We start from the raw sequence: 24,532 nt of genomic DNA on the forward strand, positions 1-24,532 counted from the left end.
GGCGCCAGCCCCATATACCAGAGGTGGTGGGTTCAAACCCAGCCCCCGCCCCCCCCAAAATTAACACACAGGTGTGTATTAAGCTGTCCCACCCCAACCCCCACAACGTACCACTCCCAGGAGGGTCTAATTACCCATTTAGGATGTACTATTCCAGGCTTTTGCTTTGTGTGGCCTTCTTCCATCCATAGTGTATGCATAATCATTCAAAAGGCATTTTAGAAGTTACTAATGTAAGGACAGAGCGCTGCTAGACGTGTAGATGACTGGTGAGTTTGATTCTGTTCATCTTGATATTTGCATTTTGTAGACTTTTTTTGTTTTCTAGTGATGTATTAGTGAGGAGATTGAAAATGAGGTGTTCTAACCCTTTCATTCCCTTTCCATTCATTATTTTAAATACTGTAATGAGAAATAGCTATTCATCAACACTTGATTTTGAGTGCGATTGTTTTTTACAAAAATCAGGTTTTGTCAGGACCAATTTGTATACTAGACTTTGTTTCTCTTAGGATTGCAAGACTTGCAAAGCACCAATATCCTTAAATTTGGATAAACAAAAATTAAAGGACAATAACAGTTTCAATAATATCCTAAAATGGTAAAAGATTCAGGAGGCTAATGTGTAATTCATTTCTAAATGGATTCAGTTGTCATTGCCATGGGCATCAGACATTGAAAGCTGTAAGAGCTAAATGTTAGAATTTGAACTAAAAAGAACTTGAGAACCTGTCATCTTAATTTATTCTACTATGCTGCAGTTTGTGGTAGTAAAGAGTGCAAGATAAGGCAAGGTGTGGAGACCTCACTAGCCTCATGTGGAAGCTTTTGCAGTGGTGACAAAAGCCCTCTGTGAGACCTCATACAGGATGTAGGCAGCTGTTAACTTTAAAACTAAATTTAGTCTGAGTTGTATTAAGGGTGAGGGGATTGACCACTAAGGCTAGATGTGTTAGCAAAGAGGCAAATACCAGATCCTGCTCCAGAAGGAGAAACCAACACAGTTAGTGTTGTGTGTACTATGTTTGTACACACAACAAATTATGCACATATTTGTTGACATAAATAATTTAGAAGGCAAACGAGTGGGGGAGGGGTTTGTGAGTTTGTAATCTCATTTGATAGACCTTGAACAGAAGTAGGTAAGGGAGGTGGGGAGGATATCTACATTTCACATGGGAAACTTATCCCATGGCTGGGCTCTTTCCTTATGCATCAGAGAATGTGAGTGCCTTTGTTTAGAAAAATTTGCCTCAAGATACTGACTAGTGTAACAGATGAATCTGTAAGGGTGAATTGGAGGCCATGGGGGGCCCACAGGGGGGATAGCCAGTGTGAGGCAAGGCTGCTAAATTATCTGACCTCATGGAGGTAAGCTAGAGATCTCACATCTTTTATTTATGGTCCAATATGGGGCACTGGACAACAGTTTTTAGAATCATGTCTGACCATACAGCTGCTAGACTGGGAACTGGTTAATAATAGATCCCAAGAGACAAAAGTGTTTTCATCCTTCATTATGAAATCATCTATTTTTCACTGGCTGTGGGAATTTGTTCTTTCTGGGACACCTAAGAGGATAGTAGCACTGTTGAGTTGAGTAGCATGGTATCCAGTTGTTTTTGTAGATTATATGTCCTGTGATGAAGAGAAGTAGAATTTTGAAGTCGGGGCCTAATGTTGAGTTATGGAGGAAATTCATGTGCTGGCACGAGATACCAAACAGGCCTCATCGAAGTTGTGAAGCACAAGACCTACATGGTATTCTCACTCCATAACTGTGTAAGAAGTTACTTAATAGAAACTGTAGAGCATGAATGTGACAAACTAAACGGTCGCTACCCTGGAGGTGGAGGCCGAGGGTTTTAATACTTAAATACAGGGATCGATCCAGAACCCAGGGTTCTGCAGCTTCTTTATGTAGAACTCAACCTAGAACTTTTGTACTTTGCCTCTCTCAAACCAAAGTGATTTATAAAGGTCTTACCTCTACCCACAGCACTGAACACTTTGGATAATTAGTGCCTGGAATAGGTTTCTAAAGATCTGTCCAGTAGCTGGATTGTGATCTAGTAGCTGGAACCTTGGGAAATGCAGTTGAACATTGAGGAAACTGAATGTTTTATCCTGTGGGAAAATAGTTGGCTTGATGAGAATAAGCATTAGAAGTCGGCTAGTGTAGAATACAGATGAGAACAGAGATAACAAACAACGAAAAATAGACAGAGGGACAGGACAGGATCATGGTGAACTTTTCCTTTACGTTAGCCTGATTTCCTAATTAGGAGAGATTAGAAGGAAAACAGGCTAATTTTCACCATATATTGAGAAGTACTTAGAAAACAGAAATGCTGGGGGCAGGCTCCAGATTTGAACAGGTATTTCTCAAAAGAAGTCTAAAAGATCAGTAGGGATGAAAAAAAACATAACCTCAGTCAATTTAGGATAAAAATAATTTGCCATTTTGAGACTAACAAATTGGCAAAGTTTTTTTTTAAGTGGTCAAAATTTGGGAAGATGGCTTTTATTTTATTAATGAAAATAACAAAGCATCTTCGTTGGATAATACAGCAAATGCTTTGGCAAAGTTATGCACTTCTCACCCAAGAAATTCCTCTTTGTAAAATTTATCCTACAAATTACTGAAGAGTGTACGAGAAGGCTCTAAGAGGTTCACTGCTGCTTTATAATAGTGAAAATTTAGAAGCAGTCTAACTGCCAGTAAGAAAGGATAAGTTTTAACTAAACTGATCTTTTCATCCCATGGCACAGTGAATTCCATGATACAGTACCATACTTAATGAAAATGAAAAAGAAGCATTTTTTCATAAACTGTTAGGTGAAAGTATAGGTACCTAATAGTATATAAACCATGATCCCATTTAAAAAGAAGAGCCAAAGAGTGGTGGCTGAAGGCTGAACCAGATGGCTTGAGCCCAGGAGGTTGAGACCAGCCTGGGTGATAATAGTAAGATCCCATCTCAAAAAATTAATGAGAAGGTTAACAATCATGTAATGTGAACTTCCAGTGAGTAACAGAACAGTTGTAAGCAAGCTTTTCTGCTGAGAAGGGGTTGGTACATATTGTTCCATAAAGGTCAGAGTTTATGTTCGGGTTAGCAATGCTGGTTGAGGCTGGGTGCAGTGGCTCACGCCTATAATCCTAACACTCCTGGAGGCCAAGGTGGGCGGATTGCTTGAGCTCACAAGTTTGAGACCAGCCTGAGCAAAATACCATCGCTACTAAAAATAGAAAAACTAGCTAGGCATTATGGTAAGTACCTATAGTCCCAGCTCCTCAGGAGGCTGAGGCAAGAGGATCTCTTGAGCCCAAGAGACTGAGGTTGCTGTGAGCCCTGATGCCCCAGCACTCTACCCAGCTGTCTCAAAAAAAAGAAAAGAAAGAAAGAAAAAGAAATGCTGGTTGGCTCTCAACTGGTTATAACCATGGGATCTGGTTTTAATTATGTAAAATGGTATCTTTCATAGGTGAGAGAAACAAATTCCAGCCGTTCTAAGGGTTGGGTAGAGAAGGGGGGTGAAGACTGTTATATTTTATTTTTACTGGTTTGTATTTAAAGGAACCTCAGGAGTTAGATGGATACCTTGTTTTGTTTTCTAGGCCCAACACCAGAGCACCCTAGAAGGTTTAACTAAAAGAATGCTCATGTTTGACCCAGTCCCTGTCAAGCAGGAGGCCATGGACCCTGTCTCAGTGGTAAGTTTTCCACAATTGAACACCTTTCCTTATTTTTTCTAAGAGAGATAACATTATTGAATTTGTATTATTCCTTGAAGTTACCCATTACTTAACAAGCATTTCATAAGCAAACCTTTCCCAAAGCTCCTAGTAAAAGGGGCTAAAGAGGTAAAAATTCTCCTACCAGCTGTGCATCCCTTAATGAATGAGATCCATGCTTTCTTAAGCCCCTAACCCCAAGGCCCCAGATACAATCAGTGTATAACTTGGGCCACACTCGAATCTGGTCATGAGAGAACTAAGTTCACAAAAACTGCTCACCCCTTTCGTGTGTAAAAATATGTTAAAAATTAAATGATTTGCTTAGAAACCGTTGACAGCAGCCATGTGGAGCTGTGTCTCTCTCTAGGAGAGGACAGAAGCAAAGCCAGCAACAGAATGAACTTGGCAGTAGGGACAGGATCTCGTTTCACTTGGAAGAGGCTGTGGCTGGGTGGGAGTTCTGTTCGTTGTCCTTTTCAGCATTTCAGTGCAGAGCTAGCCCTTCCATGAGCCAGGCTGCTGGGTGCTTTTCCAGGTGTCTATGAGGCACAGCACTAGTGCCATGGATGTGAGGCATGGAGACAAAAGAAGCATCTGGCTTCAGAGCAGAGTGCTTTAGACCTGAGGGGATCTGGTTTGGTGGATATTGAACAAGGCAGCGCTCTCACTCTGTCTTGCTCTTTTCTTCCATGGGCTTGGAAAATATTCACAATGGGAAAAACTTGGCCTAAGTTGTGTATCTGAAGGTTAGTAATGACACGCTTGCAAAATTAGATCATCTTTATGCATTGGCTGTAGAGGTTCCTGCCAGAAATGTTTAGACAAGACACAGGGGTCACTCAGGGCCCTTGGAACTGAGTTGCCATGGATATTACTACTAAGCCCGTGAAGTGTTTACCGGTATCTGTAATGAAAAGTTAAGTCGCAGAAGCTTCAAGGAAGTAACATTTACTTTTCAGCATGAAAACTGGATAACTGAGTATCTAAATATGATGCTAACTGGGCTTTAAGAATTTTATTAATAAAAAAAATAAATTTACTTTTACTGTGGCTCACTGCTGTTATTGTGTTCATCAACATTTTCTGTTACACAATCATGTTGGAGGAAAATGAAGGGATACAATTTCCCCATTAATTCTATCTTTGAACTTTGAATAGGTTTTAGTACTGGAGAATGATTGATTTATAAATAATGCAGAGTCACCAGTGATGCATTTGACTATTCAGTGTACTTCCAACGCTTTTAATCAAGCATGAAAATATGGCTTGAGAGCCTAATTTTAAGCTAAAATGAAGATCTACATTGCTGAGTTGGGACGATGTAATCAATTGCGAAGAAATGCACTTAACTGAAGAAATAGGAAGTAAAATGAATTGGGGGGCGGCGCCTGTGGCTCAGTGGGTAGGGCACCGGCCCTATGTACTGAGGGTGACAGGTTTAAACCCAGCTCCAGCCAAACTGCAACCAAAAAATTGCCGGGCATTGTGGTGGGTGCCTATAGTCCCAGCTACTTGGGAGGCTGAGGCAAGAAAATCGCTTAAGCCCAAGAATTAGAGGTTGCTGTGAGCTGTAATGCTACGGCACTCTACCAAGGGTGACAAAGTGAGACTCTATCTCTACAAAAAATAAATAAATAAATAAATAAATAAAATGAACTGGAAGTCACTGTTAAACTTAACAGTGCTGTGACTTGTATTAATATGTGAAATTAAAATATATGGAAGTATTTTTACAATTAACAATCCCTGTCTGTGTGCACTAGTTTTCAACTTCAACTGATGCTTAGGGACTTTAAATGGTTTAGCATTGGTCCTTATGATGGTTTTCTGTTTTTGTTTTTGTTTTTTGAGACAGAGTCTCACTATGTTGCCTTCGGTAGAGTGCTGTGGCATCACAGCTCACAGCAACCTCCAACTCCTGGGCTTAGGCAATTCTCTTGTCTCAGCCTCCCAAGTAGCTGGGACTACAGGTGCCCATCACAATGTCTGGCTATTTTTTGTTGCAGTTTGGCTGGGCCCGGGTTCGAAACCACCACCCTCAGTATATGGGGCCAGCACCCTACCCACTGAGCCACAGGCGCCTTCCCCTTATGATGATTTTTAAATCTTACTTTGTAAAACCTTAGTTAACAGAAACATTTGAAGAATAGGGTGTTACAATTATTTTACTTAAATACATTAACTAAGACTCTGCGCCCTTAGCACATTGGTTATGGCACCAGCCACATGCACCAAGGTTGGTGGGTTCAAACCCTGCCTGGGCCAGCTTACCAACAATGACAACTGCAACAAAAAAATAGCCGGCTGTTTTGGCGGGTGCTTGTAGTCTCAGCTACTTGGGAGGCTGAGGCAAGAGAATTGCTTAAGCCCACGAGTTGGAAGTTGCTGTGAGCTATGATGCCGCAGCACTCTACCGAGGGCAACATAGTGAGACTGTCTCAAAAAAACCCTAAAAATCCATTAACTAAAAAGCTTTTGTTCCACTCTTTAATTTTCAAATTTCATCTTTCCTACCTTCATAGGTAAAGTTTATGAAGCCTAATTTATCATTCCTTCTTATTATTATGATTTGGTAGAGATGGGGTCTTGCTACGTTACTCAGACTGATCTCAAACTCCTGGCCTCCCTACCCAGTCTCCTGAGTAGCTGAAATTACAGGCTCAAACCACCATGCCCCATCGTTTTTATTTTTAATTCATTCTTTGATTTGAAAGTTAAGGATTTTGGCTATTCAAGTCAATGCTATAAACATTAAGGCAGTATAGAGTATCCGTAAAAATTTTTAATTCTACATAATGAATATAAATATTTTATGGTAACTAATCACCCACCCCATGTTTAAAGGGATAACACAGCAGAAACAGGTGCTTGTTTGGTATTTTGCTATAGTTTAGAGATAGTGAGGATGTGCCATTTCCTTCTTTGCAAAATAATAAGCCCTTAGTACTGTTCTCTGCTAAACCTGAACTTTGTTAAAATTTGCAAGAATGGAGAGCAGGGTAGATACCCCCTCCCTGCATCTGTGCCTTGAAACTCTGCTACTCGCTCTACACCTCAAAATTGCCAAAACTCACCAGCACCTCCCGGATCCTCCTTTTTAAAAGATTTTGTCAAACATGAAACAACGTGTGCATAAAATCCAGATTTAAAGACACTGTTTTGACTGTTTCCAAAAAGGTTGAAAAATAAAAGGATTTAATCCAAGAAGTGAAAAATAAGTGGTAAAAAGAAAAATCCACAAATTGTTAAAAATATTCTTTATTCATTTCCTGTAGAAAGGTTATTTTGGAAGAAAGTGTATTCCTCCTCCCCTTTTTCCTCCGTGTTAAATGAAAATCGCCATCTAACAGGACTCCTTACAGACGAGAAGAACTTGAAGTCAGTCATTTGCTCTGCTCTGTCCTAACAGAAACTTTTCTCATGACTTTTCTGAGCCTGGTAGAAAGAGGGCTTTCTACTTTTGTTTGCATAAAGGAGCAAGCCATTTGCTGTTTCCAGAGTGTGTGTTTATAAATGCACCACGCCTTCCTGCGCTGGAACCCCACCCTTGGACGAAGATGCCTCTGACTTGCCCTGTCACGGACACATAATTTTTTCATGTTAATAAATAGTGGAGACTTCATCCATATGTCCTTGAGTCACACCATCTCCTTAATCTGTTTTGTAATGGAAAAACTCCAAAACTATTCCTAATAAAATAAGAAACTATTGCAACTTTCACTTTAGTATGAAACATTTATTTAGAGCTTTGGTCACTATTCCAAACTCCAGTGTCTTTTTTTTTCACCGTTACAATTGCAGTCTTTTCTTTTTTTTTTTTTTTGAAATTCAAAAGAATTGGTATTATCCTTAGCCATGTCATTAGTACAGACATGTACAAGGGCAGGTTAATGCACGTCATGCGTCCATCAAGTATTTATTGAGCACCTGTGCCACACCCATGTCTTATATTTCAGGGAGAAGCTGCAGTCAGCTCATAAACACACACTGTGTGGAGGTGTGAACATTAGAATGCATGTTCCAACAAAAGGAAAGAACTTTTTTGTTAATAGAAAATTATTTTGAAAAGTAAAACCCATTATCATCCTGGGGGCACGGGGAAAGTCTGGATGTCTGGGTCTTTACACTGCTCCATTCTAGGACGCAGGGTTTCCTGGGGTCAGCAGTATACACAGAGGGCACTGGATGTCCAGAAGCACATTTTCTGCTTCATCAACACTTGGGGTTTCAGGCCAGTACAGCCTTGCTTATTTGCATTGCTTTGTTAGAAGTTAGGAATGGTCTAGAACAGAGGGGATGTGACTGTTTCCAGGTTGTACCCAACCCAAGGCACACACCCTGATCAAACCTTGTGTCCGATTGCACGCTGATTGCAGTAGTTCATGCGCTTAGCCCAAATAAATCTGTGTTATAGAAGGTTCTGGTAAACACAGCTATTAAATTTACCAGGGAGCTGGTTTGGAGGGCCACATTTGTCCTTTTGAGGCAGGTGGACTGGAAATAGCTAACTGTGTACCCAGAGCTGGGTGTCTAGATGCGTCGTCTCCCCGTAGTTAGCCTCCAACATTACAATAAACGCACGTCCACTGCAGGGGATGGTGCATTCATTTGGGAGCAAACTTTCAGCAAACTAGTAATTGTTGTATGTCACTTTCTCTTTCTTAATGGCCTAAGAAACCTGAGAATATTACTAAATTTGCGAATTTCCTAGTTTCTAAATTCCTGCTTTCCTTAAACTCAGCCCATGATAGAAAAATCCAGCAATGACAGCAATAAAAAAAAAGAAATTGTCCTCATTTTGCTCCCCATTTAGCTGCCAATAACTATTGGCATTAAAATCTAGGTCATAGGGAGGTCTTGGAAGAATGGGGCTGAAAATGAGGGGAAGCTACATTCTGGTGAGTGGAAACAGTGCTGTCTCCCGCTCCTAAAGTTTTCTTCTGGTACCAGAACTATTGCCCTTCAGAGAATTTATATAAAGCATGTTAGACTTTGGAACTAGGAGGAATCTTTCTCCCCCCTTTAATTATCTCCCACAATTTTCATTGTATATAATTTATAATATTTTTTGTTAATGAACCTTGTGCTGCTTTTAATAATGCTTGTTTCAATATTTGGTGTTAAGTAGATTTAATTGTTGCCACTCAGCGCCCATAGCACAGTGATTACGGTGCCAGCCACATACACCAAGGGTGGCGGGTTTGAACCCAGCCTGGGCCAGCTAAACAACAATGACAACTGCAACAGAAAATAGCCGGGCATTGTGGCAGGTGCCTGTAATTCCAGCTGCTTCAGAAATGGAAGCAAAAGAATCACTTAAGCCCAGGAGTTTGAGGTTGCTGTGAGCTGTGACACCACAGCACTCTACTGAGGGTGACATAGTGAGACTCTGTTGCATTAAAAAAAAAAGGGGGGGGACAGGAAGGGGCTCCAGAGACAACTGGTGTTTCAGGGCTTATATCAAGCCCCTCACATAGGTTATCTCATTACCTTACAACCTCCTGGAAGGTGGATCTTCAGGATCACCAGAACAAGTTGACTGTGTCTTCATACTATGCACACTTCTAATCATTAGTAATATCTCTTCTTGCCGCCTTTTATGGGATTGCTTTTTTTTTTTTTAACATAATTTAGTTTTAAAAGGGAACCTTGTATCACTACTGTTAAAAAAAAGTAAGTATCAGGGTTTTTTTGCATGTTCAAATAAACACACAACTATTTCAAAGTATGTTATGTTCTTTCTTTCTTTTTTTTTTTTAACAACAGTCTCACTTTGTTGCCCTAGGTAGTACCGTGGAGTCATATATCATAGCAACCTCAAACTCTTGGGCTTAAGCAATTCTCTTGCCTCAGCTTCCGAAGTGGCTGGGACTAAAGGTGCCTGCCACAATGCCCAAGAGACAAGGTCTTGCTCTGGCTCAGGCTGGTCTCGAACTTGTGAGCTCAGGCAGTCCACCTGCCTCGGCCTCCCAGATGCTAGGATTCTGGGCATGAGCCACTGCGCCCAGCCTTGTTATGTTCTTTCTATACTCTACTTATGTACCCCCTGTGGGATGTGTGCCAAGCTATGTGAATCCCTGTCCTGGGAAGTTATACCAATAATAACAATTTGGAGAAAGAAAGGACAGAAGAAAACAAAACACAATCTTAATGATGAGAAACTGACATCAAAACCAGGTAAACATGGTTATGTGAAAAAAATTTTACTGGCTGAGCCTCTATGCCCCAGTATTCTGATGCTTTAAAAAACAGCACAGATGATTCCAATACATAAGCAGATGGAGATTCACCCAGTCCAGGCCCAGAGAGGAATAAGTGTGATCTCAGTAGTAATCCCTGTCAAATCCACTGCCATCCTACAATTATTTAGACTTATAGTAGTAGCCACTAGTGGGGCCAGGGAGGCTCAAGAAACTAATAGTGCTGGTCGAATCCTGAGTTAGCATTGCCTCCACATCATAAATATTGCATAGGTTTTTAGAGCTGGAAGAGAGACACATTGTATTACTTAATCACTGTCACTGTAAAACATTCAAATATAAGTAATTTTCTGCAAGTAAGCATGACATGTGATGACTAAAAATTTCAGTTTCCCTAAAATGCCCATGAGGAAAGAAAACGGCTTATGTTTAGTCTTTTAAAAATTAAGCATGTTTTTACAACAAAATTTTAGTTAAGGAATAGCAGTCATTTAGGTGAATTCCATGCTCAAGGATAGTGTGGAATTAGGATGATTTTATTTGTGTTTAACGCAGGTTATGCTGATATTCTAAGAGAGAAAGGTATTTGAAGATAAATTAGTTCACTTGTGGGACAGATCTTAGATTTGGGAGGAGACAGACCATTTGCCCTCCAGCTTCATTTGATGAGTGAGTGGCAAGGTACAGAGCAGTGAAAATCAGACCTGAGCTGCTGTGTGAGTGGCTTCGAGAACTGTTTTCCTTAGCTGAGTCATATCATGTTGGCTATTTCTTACCAATCTGGAAATCAGGCCATCATCCACAGCTTCATTCAGATTCTGAATAAGACCACTGAACAAGTTAGGGCCAGGGACATCACTGCCCTAGTGGGGGTGGGGTGGGGCTTTAGTACAAAGGCATTAGGGTAACCCACCCTTCTGGTTTGCCTGAGATGGAGGGGTTTCTTGAGATGTGGGACTGTCAGTGCTGAAACCAGGACAATCCCATGCAGTCAGAGACTGTCAGCCACCGTAGGCGTGGATCTGGGTCACTCAGTTGCTGTAGCCCATCGCACGGTCGTATCTTGTGTAGCCCCGTCCATTTCTCCTTACTATACACAAGTACATCATGAAAGATGATGAATGCCTTGCTGAGGTTAAAGGCACTGAAGCTTAGAGAGTATTTCTGGTCAATCAAGAAACCCCATCAGAAAAGCAATGAGGTTAACTTGTTTTGGCTGGTTCTTGGTGAATTCCAGCTCGGATTCCTAATGCAGGCCCACAGACTTGGGTAATAGCCTGTTGTAGAATTTTGCCAGGTAGCAACCCTAACATTTCACATGGAATCACCTTATAATTATATTTCAGGTTTTCCTTGGGACATAGTAACCACTGAAGTCCAGTATGCATCTCAATCTAAACCGCTTTTTAAACGCTATGTAGCTAGAAGTGCCTTGTTACATCTTTTTGTCTTAATTCCATACACTTGTTCGGCTGTTGACACTTTCTTCTTTTTTTCTTTTCTAGTCCTATCCATCTAATTACATGGAATCAATGAAGCCCAACAAGTATGGGGTCATTTACTCTACACCATTGTCTGATAAGTTCTTTCAGACCCCAGAAGGCCTGCCTGGAATACAGATGGAGCCCGTGGACCTCACAGTGAACAAGCGGAGTTCACCGCCTTCAGCTGGGAATTCTCCTTCCTCACTGAAGTTCCCGTCCTCACACCGGAGAGCCTCGCCTGGGCTGAGCATGCCTTCTTCTAGCCCGCCGATGAAAAAGTACTCACCCCCTTCTCCGGGCGTGCAGCCCTTCGGCGTGCCACTGTCCATGCCGCCAGTGATGGCAGCTGCCCTCTCCCGGCATGGAATACGGAGCCCGGGCATCCTGCCTGTCATACAGCCCGTGGTAGTGCAGCCCGTCCCCTTCATGTACACAAGTCACCTCCAGCAGCCTCTCATGGTCTCCTTGTCGGACGAGATGGAAAATTCAAATAGTAGCATGCAAGGTAAATGCTGCCACTTTTCTGTGCCACTGCACCCACTTAGTAGATGGGGCTTCTCCAGATGGGTGGTGAGGAAGCACAGGGCAGGGGCTATTGAACTCTTCAAAAGGATTCCTCATCCGTCTAAGGCATTGCTTCTTTCTCTTTTTTGTTGTAAAAGCTCTCCCCCAAATCAGGCCATTTAATACCACCAGATGATTGATTACTTTTACTGTATTATTGTTGACTTGGGGATGGAAAAATATCTTGACTTTGATATTGCTTAATTGCATACCAACATAGTTCTAGTGCAAGAGGCATTTAATGAAGAACTTTTTGATCATGGTGATAACGAATGGCTATGAAAAGCCACCCTGCGTATAAGCTGATGATGGAGGACTATGGGATTGAAGGGGTATTACCAAAAATTGTAAGGAAGAACCTTTTGGGGGCTGTGTCTTAGAAGTCCAGTTTGCTGGACTATTTGCTGCTGCTTGGCAAAATAATGGTGGGGAGAAACAAGAATCCCCCTCAGATTCACTCTTGCTATAATTTTGCCAAAGGCAAATAAATCTCACACATCAGTGTTCTAGATAGGAACTATGTAACAAACTTAAAAGTCATAATTGGTAAATTGTACACAGAGTGACTTTTCTATTTTTATTTTTTAGTACCTGTAATTGAATCATACGAGAAGCCTATATTACAGAAAAAAATTAAAATAGAACCTGGGATCGAACCACAGAGGACAGATTATTTTCCTGAAGAAATGTCACCCCCTTTAATGAACTCAGTATCCCCCCCACAAGCATTGTTGCAAGAGTAAGTATATTTAGGTCTACCTGCCATTTGTATAGTAGCATGTATCTTGGGACCTGGTGTGGCAGCACAAGCATTGGCTAATGTGTCATACAGTGTAGATGGCCACAAACACCTTGTAGTGTGTGGTAGCCACTGGGCAGTGGGCCAGTACCACTAGTCAAAATGGGAAAATCATTCCAAAAACAATGTGCTCTTTGTACTCTGATAGCATTATGACAGGTTATGTCCAGTTTTCAGTGAATTAGTCATCCATGATTTCGCACCTTACTGCAAAAATCATTTTTGTTTTTTTCATCCTCCCAGGTTATGTGTCAATAGTTTTCCCACAGTCAGGATCCTTGCACAGGTTGAATTGGGTGTTCAGGTACTCTTCTTAAGCTTGGAGAACAAACTATCATAAACAGTTTTAATGTGGACAGAGTCCTCTTAGTTGTCACTTCTAATCTAGCATGTTGTGTCTTTGTGGGGAATGTCTTTAATCAGAAGCTGTAGGCCATCCACAAGCCCAAGAGAGACACTCCAGAACAAGTCCTGTCAACAGTGGTGGCAACAGAAAGCTGTCTGCGTAGCTTGGAGAAGCTCAGCATTGAAAGAACTTTTTATTCTCTGGTCTTTTGAACCATATCTGCCCACAGAGGTGTACAATTGCCATCTAATAGGAAGGTTGCGAGGTATCCGAGCACCTGAGTGCTGGTTTGTTTGAGGTCTGATGTGCTGTTAATGTGATCTGCCCACAATTAATTCATGGATTTGCCATAGTGGATAACCTTGACTTCTACCAGTGATTATGCTGGGTTTGTAGTTACTCAGAAGATGGCCTTTGGAGCCGACAAGGTCCCAGCTCTGCTCTCCAACATTTTTATGACCTTTATGACCTTGCTACACCTGTTTCCTCTGCCCTTTATTTTCACTGTTAATTGTAATTGTTGTAATTGTCCTGGGTTGTGGCGCTTTGGCATTGGCTCAGTGGCTGGCTGCCTAGCACACAGGCAGGCAGCATTCCCATCTGAGCAGGGCTGCTTTGCTGTCGTCCTTCTGCATCACCTTTTCTCCGTCCACCTTGGGTAAATGTTCCACCCTCCTTTCTGCCTTGTGTTCTCCACCCCTCTGCCTCACACAGTTAACTCTGCACAGGACACAGTTTCTCTGCTGTTTAGAACAGCTGTTTAGAACAGCTGTTTCCTGGTGACTGCAGATGTATTCTGGTTGTATCTGCATTCAGCTCGGGCAGGTGTCTTCCCAGTAGCACATGGAGTAATCTGTCCACTGCACCAGATCATAGTCTTTTTTTTTCCCCTGTTGTCATGTATTCCCTGGTAGATAAAGAGAGTGACTATTGGTGGCCAGCCTTGTTAGTGGGCAGAGTGTCTGGAGCAGTGGGAGCAGCACATTTACTTTGCACAATTGCATGGTGCCATCCTCCCTCAAAAAAAAAGAAAAAAACTTCCACAAGTGTTTTCGAAGGAATTATTTCATTCCTCCAAAAATAAGCATGTGGGAGTCAGAGCAAGTGAAGAACTGAGGAGCTGAGACATTAGCTGCGTCACCTGTAATCCCGCCCTCGGCAGCTGAGGGGGTCCCCTGGGTCTCCTGCTTTGAGACCAGGGCTATCCTGCCATCTTGCCCTCGTTCACCAGTGGCATCTGCCTGTGCACTCAGGTGAAAGAGAAAACAGGGACTGAACAAAATGGACACATCTTACAGGCAGAGTGGTCTCTTTTTCATGAACAAGATGACATGCATTTGGAGTTAGTCTTCCACAGGCAATTAAAAAGATGCTATATGGGCGGCGCCTGTGGCTCAAAGGAGTAGGGCGCCGGCCCCATATGCCAGAGGTGGCGGTTCAAACCCAGCCCCAGCCAAAAACTGCAAAAAATTAAATAAAAATAAAAAGATGCTGTAAAAGTAAATGAACCCAAGTGCCTACATAGGAAGGCATCCATTGACTGGAAAAGTGTCATTCCAAAGTCTAGGTTAATGTGAATTACAATGCAAAACATTACAGAAGAAGGTGCCCCCACCAACCCCTGCATGCCTATAGAAGATTTGAAGGCAATATTCCATGCTTTGAATTCTGCTCAAAAGAAAGTCCTTTTTTCTTTCCTATTTTAAGCAGTATTCTTTTGATGATCTCAAGCTCAGTAGTTTTAATGATTAATGAGTAATATGCTTATTTTAGTGCTGACCTAAGAGTGCATTTTGTTCTTAAAAAAAATTTCAGCAGATTAGCCACAACTGGGACATGTACTCTTTAAGTAATTCTCTCACAGATGTGATTAAGTAATGTCTTGGAGTGTGCCCAGTAGCAGCCCACATAGGAAACCAGCTAGCCAGGAAAGAATCACTTGAAATAGGCACGGACCATTGCAGTGAGGCAGCCCCAATAATATTTGCCTTGGGAAAACCTTCCCTTCCAGAGGCAGACTTTAAAGTACAGCTTTGAAATCCATTTGCTTGATCATTGTGTTAGAGCTTCAGAATTATTTTTACAGGCACTCAAAGGTAGATCAAATTCCAAAACTCGGTTATATATTGACATGTATGAAACCATATTTAGAACAAAAAGCTTGAGGGTTGGATTTCCCTATTTAGTTGTGTACGAATTGTAGCTTAACTCAAAAAACTGACCAGGTATCTAATTTTTAAAAACTATTCTAACGTCTCGGTTAGAATGATCCCAAACTACCTTTTTAAAAATGAGGAGTGAGGAGACAAAACAGAACCCAGGGCTCTTACCCAGCCTCCGCCTGAACCGTCAGGCTCTTCGTGGCTGAGCTGTTCACCACTCTGAGCATCACTGCTTTCAAGGTAGATAGTGACTCAAGTAGAGGTGTTCTGGTCTGGGGACATCCTCAGAAAGTCCTCATGACATTAAACAACTGTAGGATGCCCAGTTCCAAATGGGCTGAGACATTTCTGAGCCTCGGAATACACAGCTGCCATTTAGTGACTCACCTCCGGAAGAGACTTTATTCTTCAGTGTGCACATTGACAACACTGTTGTCGTCATCCTCATTTTAAAGAGAGAAAGCTGAGACACAGAGGACAAGCTCTTTGCCCAGGGTCATAGACACTGTCAGTGACAGAGCTGGGATTCAAAATTGGAGCCCACAGCCTTTCAGCATAACCTTTACATATAAAACAAACACCCAGAAAAAGGCATTATAATGACCACACAGAAACTATTAGGTCCCCAGCCCCACTAAGACCAATCACTGGGAGGGATTTCCTTAGTGGTCCGGGACAGATACTCTCCCAGAAGCCCAAAGATGTAGATGGGTTTATAGTTAATCATTAATTTTCTTGCCCTGAATTTTATTTCCTGACATTCTCTTAATGAAGATGAAACATTTTCATTAGATAACATTAAAGCTGAAAGTTAAAAATGAACTGATAGGGTTTTCTTTTTACTGAAGGATTTTAAATGAATAATTCAGCCTTATAAAATCTCAATCTGCATAAACCTCTCACTTCCATTTTCTGTTTGCGTACATACACATGATGAAAGTTCATGTTCTTTTTCCCCCCTCCTCACTGTTTCATGTTCACTTGTCCATGTATCTAAACTTGGCTGTTTTATCCGTCTGTACCCCTCTTCCAGACATCAGGGTAAGAAAGAAAAGTGTTACTCAAAATGGACAGTTTTTCTTTGCTCATAATAAAATCTGAGAAGTAGGGTCATGTAAACCCACCTTTTTCTTTTTTCTGGTCACGCCTTAGAATTCCTGAAAAAGTTATTGACATAGGGGTAGGGGTATGTATTCAAATTTTTACCAAGACAAAAAAGCAAATTTCATTTTTAGGGACGCTCTTGATTTTTTATAGCTAAAGTTTTTTTAATGTTTTGGTTTTTTTTTTTTGAGACAAAAGTCTTAAGCTGTCACACTGGGTAGAGTGCCGTGGCGTCACAGCTCACAGCAACCTCAAACTCTTGGGCTTAAGCGATTCTCTTGCCTCAGCCTCCCAAGTAGATGGGAGTACAGGTGCCCGCCACAACCGCCTGGCTATTTTTTGGTTGCAGTTGTCAACGGGCCCAGGGATTTGAACCCACAAGCTCCAGTGTATGTGGCTGGTGCTGTAGCAACTTGAGCTATAGACGCCAAGCCTAAAGTTTTATTATCTTTCTTTTTTTAACCTTACAAACTAGAATGATTTCTCTCATGAAATTTTGTTTTATTTTTTTCTTTTCACCAGTGTTTGACATCCTCACACACAGCTGTACAGAACATTCGTGTGTTATTTGGAACATTTTAGGAGCTATAGATTCAAATTTGAAAGAGAAAGTGACAGTGGGCGGCCAACTGTATATGTTCGCAATGTATGGAGTAGCTAGTCATTAGGAAAAGTGAGAGAGAAGATGAGAACATTATAATTACTTATATTAATCAGTTGGGAAGCCTGCAAACACTTCACAGACTTTTCCCAGCACTTCCTCACCTGCCTTTACTCACCACACCTTTCCTCTGAAAAAGAGAAAGCTCGTAGTGATGTTTAATAGGATTTGATTTCAAATCCACCCAGAAAATCCACGAGAAATCAGGGAGTGAGAATGCCTCGCACCCCATGGGGGTGCCGGTGTCAGTGAGTGGCTAACACTGTGCTGAAGTTCTCCCTTGCATGCGAGTGACAGTGAGGTTAGAGTTTGTGAAAATAGCAAAGCCAACTTTTTTTTTTTTTTTTGGAAAGAGCCAGCATTTAAACATTAAATGTGAATTGGCAAGTCTCTAAGAGACTCCACCTACGTGCCAGTTAAGTAAAGGATAACATACAGGTACATCTTACAGTGTTGTTGCCTGAGACTTAGAACTTGGCCTTTCCCATTTTTTCCCTAAAGAACAATCATAAAGTTGAGGACAGCCAGGTGGAAAGAGACAGTGTTCAGCATTGGCTCGTCCCAGGAAGCTCCACGGAGAGGCAAATGTAGACCGAGGTTGAGAGCCTCCCTAGCACTGGCACCTCCCTCTAGCACAGCACCTAACCTTCTTACTGTCGTTACTTATCTCCATGTCTGTCTCCCCCTAGAGTGTGAGCTCCTCAAGGGCAGGAACCCTGTTTTTATTCATCTTTTGTTCCGGTGCCAAGCACAGTGCCTGGCTGATGGTAGGTGCCCACTAAATGTTTGTTGAATGAATATAGCAGTGCTTCTTGGGTTGATCAGCTAATTTCTTTCTGTTTACTTTGTTGGGTTTTTTTTTTTTTTTTTTAAGTTTGGTTGTTTCTTTTGCCCAGTATTGTTAATGCTTTTAGTAAACCAAAGAAAAGGAAGAGCCTTCTCTCAACATTTAGTATTTAACATTGGCTTTCGTAGGAATCATCCTTCGGTCATCGTGCAGCCTGGGAAGAGACCGTTACCTGTGGAATCCCCAGATACCCAGAGGAAGCGGCGGATACACAGATGTGATTATGACGGATGCAACAAGGTGTACACTAAAAGCTCCCACTTGAAAGCACACAGAAGAACACACACAGGTATTGGACTAGTTTCAGTTCATCCCTTTTCTTAAGAAGGATTAGAATGAAATGAATACTAAAGGTGGAAGTTCTGACCTTCACGGGTTATTATAATAAAAGTTTTTTAGGCTTTTTCTTGAGAGACAAGAGACTCACTTTGTCACCCTCGGTGGAGTGCCCTGGTATCCTACATAGCTCACTGCAACCTCAAACTCTCAGGCTCAAGCAATCCTCTTGCCTCAGCCTCTTGAGTAGCTGGGACTATAGACACCCACCACAATGCCTGGCTAGTTTTAGAGACGGGGTCTCTCTCTAGCTCATGCTGGTCTTGAACTCTGAGCTCAGGCATTCCCAGAATTGGCCTCCCAGAGTGTTAAGATTACAGACATGAGCCATTGCACTCAGCCCATTTTTCAGGCATCTTGAGAGTTATAATCATCTATAGGTATTTAGTCTTAAAAGGTAAAGGTTTTGGTAAGTTAGAATAGATTCAAAGGAATCCCTGTAACAGGGTCCCTCATAATCACAGTTCTGTATTCTGCAAGGGAAAGGAAGTTTTGCTGCTAGAACAGGAAAAAGTGCTTTAATTGATAAGGCCTTCCTGTGAGCTATCATACAGGCGTCCTCAAACTGCAGCCCACCTAGGACATTTATCTGGCCCGCCAGGTGTTTTTGCCACCACTGCCTGTCCTGCTTAGCAACCAACTCGTCCAGCCCTCCAATGGTCTGAGGGACAGTGAACCAGCCCCCTGTTTAAAAAGTTTGAGGACCCCTGATTTAATATATGTACATTATCAAATGCATGAGATCACAGAACTGTTCTTTATACAGAATACATGCAGCAGTTTAATAAAAATGGATTTAAAATAGAAGATTATCCTTAAAAGAAAGAAAAGGAATTGGGAGGATTTTTGTTTATGTCATTGGCTGGCATGTCTGTTTTGGAGTATCTTCCATCTTGCCCAGGATTGAATATAGACAGTGAGCAGCGGACCATATAAAAATGGTTACATGGAGGAAGACAGTGTGAAATGGTTCTTCATGCTCCTAAACACTGTGGCAGTAAAATGCCTCAAGGAGATCACAAAAATGTTATCCCAGCCCGATTTGACCAGTCAATCCTGTTGACTGATGTACTGTAAGGCCCATCTCACTTCAGACTCTCAGATGTGACGTTTTCGTTTGATAGCCTTCACCTCTGTGTGTATTTTCCCTTACTTGGAATGAAGATTGTTTTTCTGAGTCTCGCTTGGAATATTTATGCAGAGAGGAATCTGGGGCTTGGAAGAGAAAAGGGAAGGAAAGTGTCTGGCAGTTTGCAAGTGGAGTTTCTCAGTGAATCCTGGGGGTGGCAGGGGAAGCGAAGGGGAAATCAGCCTGCATACAACTGTTGTTTTGCTTTGGGGTAATACGATTACAGAGAGATCTGAGGGTGACAGCCTTGTGTTTAGAGGAACTCTCAAACAGCAATGCCTGATCACTTAATAAAAACATCCCTCAGGCTTTAATGGGACCCAAGAGGTGGGTGTTACCAACTTCAAACTTACAGTTAAAAAGACATTGACTATTAGGATGACAGTTCTGATATGGGAAAGATGACTTTCTGTGTGTATTCTCTGTGGTGAAACAGGTGATACAAATTCTGAATATCTCATTAAAATGCTAAGGTTTCTAGAGAACAAGGGGTGTTAAATGGGAATTATTTTGTAATAGTTATTATCCCTCATTACTGATTTAAACATGGAAGACTACGGTAACACCAGTTTTGTTTCTAAGGGCCTTCATACTGGCTCTCCCTGTCATTTCCCCATAAGGGTCTTCTGTTCCTCAACTGTAAATTATCCTTATCTTACTGGAAAGGGTTGCAAAAACATAGCTTTGGACAGCAGGGGAGAAATTACTTTATTTTTAGTACTTCTGAATTAAAGCAGTATACTGGGCATAATTGTTATGACTAAACAAGAAAATAGAATGTTGAAATCCTAGCTTTATGTTTTAGGAACTCTCAAAATCCTCCCTACCATTTTTAGGGAGGGGGACAGAGAGCCAAATAAACATTAAGAGAGTTGATTCATTTTTTTTCTTGCTTGCCTACAGTGATTTAGAAGGCACCATGTTATTGAAGGACAAATATATGAACAGATCTTAGAAATAATATTTGTTAAGCACTCGCTCACATATCTTCACTGTCTACAGGAAAATCAAACAATTTTCGTTTTCGTTTTTGCAGGAGAAAAACCCTACAAATGTACATGGGAAGGCTGCACATGGAAGTTTGCGCGGTCTGATGAACTAACAAGACATTTCCGAAAACACACTGGAATCAAACCTTTCCAGTGTCCAGACTGTGACCGCAGCTTCTCTCGTTCTGACCATCTTGCCCTGCATAGGAAACGCCACATGCTAGTCTGAATGCCTCCGTCTCCTGCCTCTACACGACCCCCCACTCACCTGGCTCTCTGTCCTCCCTCCCATCGCCTAACACATTTTTTACATGTACATTTTAATTTGGATTCAGCTGGTCTGAATCTCAGAATTTATATCATTCAAAACTTCCATATGGTCAGTAGTAGCTGTTCTCTAATCCTCCCTCTCCTTACCACGGGTCAGACCTAAAGAATGTGAACACTTTTTTTGGGGGGGGATGCTAAGCAAACCCTTCTTGTAGATACGTTTAATGTAATGAGAACAAGGGAACATGTAAACTAACGTAACCAGTTATTGGTTTCTCCATGTATTCCTCAAAAGAATGTCAAAGTAAATGTATTAGAAATACAGTATCCAGCCTGCTAGTCCTTGCCAGAGACATTCATACTTCTGTGCCCTGTGATCACGTTTTATTCTTGACAGCAGAAAGAAGGGTGGTGTCTTTCACCAATTAGCTAGAAGTGTAGCAAGATTTCAAGCTAGCAGAGTCGACTCTTTCATCGTTCTCACAAATCTTGTCAGCCTGGATTTATCACTTCATCTGAATCAAGTTCTTTGCGCTCCTCTGTGCCTGCAGCTGACATGGAGGTCTTTGCCATCACTGGGAGATGAGCCAGAGCTTTTAGGTCGGTGATGTGTCTCCTATTTCAAGGGATGGATGCTATGCTTTCCTAGCCTGGAAAGGAGCAGGAGGCCATTGAGTAGGGGAAGCCAGGGAGGCAAAGGAGGAAGCCAACCATTCCTCCTGGGCTAGGGATTGTTGGTGAGATCTCAACATTTGGGTAGCTGTGCAGTGCATTTCCAGAGCGTTGGTCTCTTGTGCATGTTCAGCCACGCAGAACCTTGCTGCAAAGCCAAATACCAATGGGGTCATCCATGCAACTGTCTCCATTCCTACGTTGTCCTTAATAGAGAGGATTAGGCATTAATAGTGGGGACTCCACAAAAATATTTGCTTGGTAACAGTACAAATCTGGGTAAGAGTATGGATGGTCTTTCTTTTATTTTTTTGGATGGTCTTTCTTTTACCCAACTTGCATAACAGCTTTGTTGTAAACAGGGAAGTGTTGAGTGGTACTTATATTCCCCGTATCAAATTAATCACATAGCTTTTATACAAAAATTTTTCTGTGTGAGCTGTAAGGTGCCAAACTGGCTGTCATTTGTGTTCATGACACATATCATAAAGAAGCATCTGCTAATGCTTTAGTAGATTCATTGAATTAAAGCCCTGAGTGACACTATTTGTAAATATGATTACTTGTGAAGCACACATACCTTTATTTTGGGAATTTCTGAAAAACACAGGAAACCAGAGATCAGGGATTCTATATATATACATTATATATATATCAAAAATTCCCAAAAGTTTACTGGTAGAGCTGGCAATTACTACCACTGTCAAGTATCAGGACAAACTGAAAATAATGACTCGTGTTTGTGTTGAAAATAAATATCACCATTATTGGGGCAAGGTTTTCAAAAGCAGGCTTTTGAGCGCCATAGTCATTGTCAATAAAAATTGATTTATGCATAGAAATGCCGTTAGTCTTGAATTTGAAGAAAGTGGGCGACAGTGGTTAAATGTAGGTGCATATAAATAAATGCCTTTTCATTCCTCCTTAAAGATTGGAGAAGAGAGAAGAATGGAATCTTGAACATTCATCCCAGCCACAACTCAGGATCCAATACAACCTTAACTGGGAGGAATACATTGTTAAGCATTTTTCAAACACCAGTGAATGAGTGACTCTAGAGGCCTGGGAATTGTGTGGGGAGTTTGCTTTGATGATGCTATGTTAATAAAAATTGTAGGCACTGTGTACCAGAAAGGTCCGGCTCATCACCCCTGTAAACCAACTGAAAGGAGATGGAGTTGAGAAATTTGTTATGTTGGCACTTGGTTTTGATTTTTTTGTTTTTAAGCACTGCAGAATTTGTTCGGAACATTAAAACATCCTGATGGGGCTATTTTTTCTTCGTTTTTGTAACTAAGATATGAATTGAGATAAAAATGGCTCTTTGAAAAGTAGATATTGTCTGTATTATAAATGCTTAGTCACATTCATCCCGAAGTGTTCGTTTCTTGAAATGGTTCTTCCACAGCACACAGAATCAAGATGGAAGGCAAGGAACTTGTTTGTGTATGTTCCAGCCGGTACTGAAGAGGGGAAAGGGGATGGGAGAGGACAGAATTGATCTCTGAATCAACTTTGAGTCCAAGTTTAGTTAACAGAAAGCTTTAAGAGTTCTCATGAAACTTGATGCTACGGCATATTTAAATGTTCAAAAGATAGGCAAGACCCTGCAAAGACTCTTAACGTTGTTTAGCTTGCTTAGGTAATGATAACAGGTCAGAGGCAAAGATCCATTTCAATTTTGGAAAAACAACCCAGAGAAGCCATTCTCTATTCCCATGCTGGTCTATATACTTTTGTTGCAAATTGGCCATTACCAAATTTTTCTTATATATATATATTTGTATTTTACTATGATAGTTGAGAAATTTAGTCTTTAGTCACTTTTAGCTGTTATTGTGGAAGAGCTTAAATACAAGATGCCCTTGAACATGTGGTTTTAATGATGTGCCATGTTACTATCAATGGTGATTTTCATTGCTTTTCATGTTTTACATTGATGAAAATGATAAGTAAACATGAAGTTGGTGTCATGTAAATTTTGTGTGTTATATACCCAGGTGACATCCTTGAGAAGTCAGAATTAAATCAGAATCCATCATATTTTATTACTTTAAAATGTGAATCTACATTATAAATGGGCATTAACATTCTAAATCGCTTTGTTTGGAGAATGTGTTAGCAGCATAGCTATGTTCAGCTAAGGAGTTGCTAAATCCACAGAAGTTTCAAGAGCCTTGGAACAGAATTACAGGGGAACTCTATATGTATATGTATATTTTATTAAACACCCATCTGCACTATCAGTATTGCACTAATGTGGAATTTGAAAGACTATTTTGCTGATCCTATACTACATGTATCTGCACATCATTCCTGATTAGATTGTTTTAAAGACAATCTTAAGGATCTAAGATTTGATCATTTGATTTGAAAATATATAGTTGTCTTGAAGGAATTGCTGTCATACATGAAGTTGCTCAGAGTTGTCTTTATTCTCTTGGTCAAGGTTAATTTCTAAGTTGATTGCAAATTCATCTAAATACATTTACAAAGCCATTTTACATGCATTAAACGAGGGCTACAACAATATTGTTTTACAAATACTAGCACTTTTTTTTCTGTTATGTACTTAGTGTTAGAGGGTCAAAATAATCTTTCGGCTTAGCATCTCTTAAACCATACCTGCAAGTATAGCAGGATTATTACATTTACAGTACTTTAATACTTGTATAAACTATGCAGAAATTTTTAATAAAGTGTAATATATTTTATAAGCTAAGAAGACTGAATGGGTAAAGGTTTTTAGCATGCATTAGTATACTTGCAAATACTGAGACATTTTGGTAATCTTTCTTACTAAAGATGTGAATGTTTAATGTACCTTCTCTGTTTCTACTCTGTAGTCCAATGGGAATTCAGTAATGACATTTTGTCATGTCAAACTGTGAACATAAATTTGTACTGTACAGTCCTCATATACTATATACAGTATGCAATATATGTATTATATACTTGTTAATAAAACCATCAGAATATTAAGTGTGATCATGTGATTACTATATATTCAGTGATCACTAGGAACAGAAATGAGTAATTTAAGAGCTCCTGCTTAGAAATTTTCAAGTAAACCATTCTGATGGGTAATCATTATTAATGGAGGGGAAAAAAAGATCCAGCTAGAAGAGGCACTAAAGTAATTAACTCAGCCCTAAAGCAATGTCCCTGGTTTTTCTGAAAACAGCCAACAGGGAGTCTTCTAAGCTCAAACCATGAAACTGCAGAAT

The 24,532-nt window shown here is 40.8% G+C and overlaps 1 protein-coding gene across 2 annotated transcripts in view; it reads left to right on the forward strand.

Moving 5' to 3' along the window:
* The window catches only part of KLF3 (Kruppel like factor 3), a 36,162-nt gene extending 11,875 nt beyond the window's left edge, over positions 1-24,287 (forward strand). Inside the window, exons 2-6 of one of the 2 annotated variants that reach the window (XM_003801627.2) lie at positions 3,623-3,718; positions 11,448-11,931; positions 12,579-12,729; positions 18,038-18,198; positions 20,411-22,147. In XM_003801627.2, the coding sequence (XP_003801675.1) occupies positions 3,662-3,718; positions 11,448-11,931; positions 12,579-12,729; positions 18,038-18,198; positions 20,411-20,592 (1,035 nt within the window). In that variant the 5' untranslated portion in view covers positions 3,623-3,661 and the 3' untranslated portion in view covers positions 20,593-22,147. Of the gene's footprint in view, positions 1-3,622; positions 3,719-11,447; positions 11,932-12,578; positions 12,730-18,037; positions 18,199-20,410 lie in introns of both variants that reach the window. The other variant, XM_012812648.2, reaches the window with a different exon arrangement.
* The last annotated feature ends 245 nt before the right edge of the window (positions 24,288-24,532 follow it).

Source organism: Otolemur garnettii, unplaced genomic scaffold (genome assembly GCF_000181295.1).
Source record: "Otolemur garnettii isolate 467f Iridium unplaced genomic scaffold, OtoGar3 scaffold00214, whole genome shotgun sequence".
Classification (NCBI taxonomy): Eukaryota; Metazoa; Chordata; class Mammalia; order Primates; family Galagidae; genus Otolemur; species Otolemur garnettii.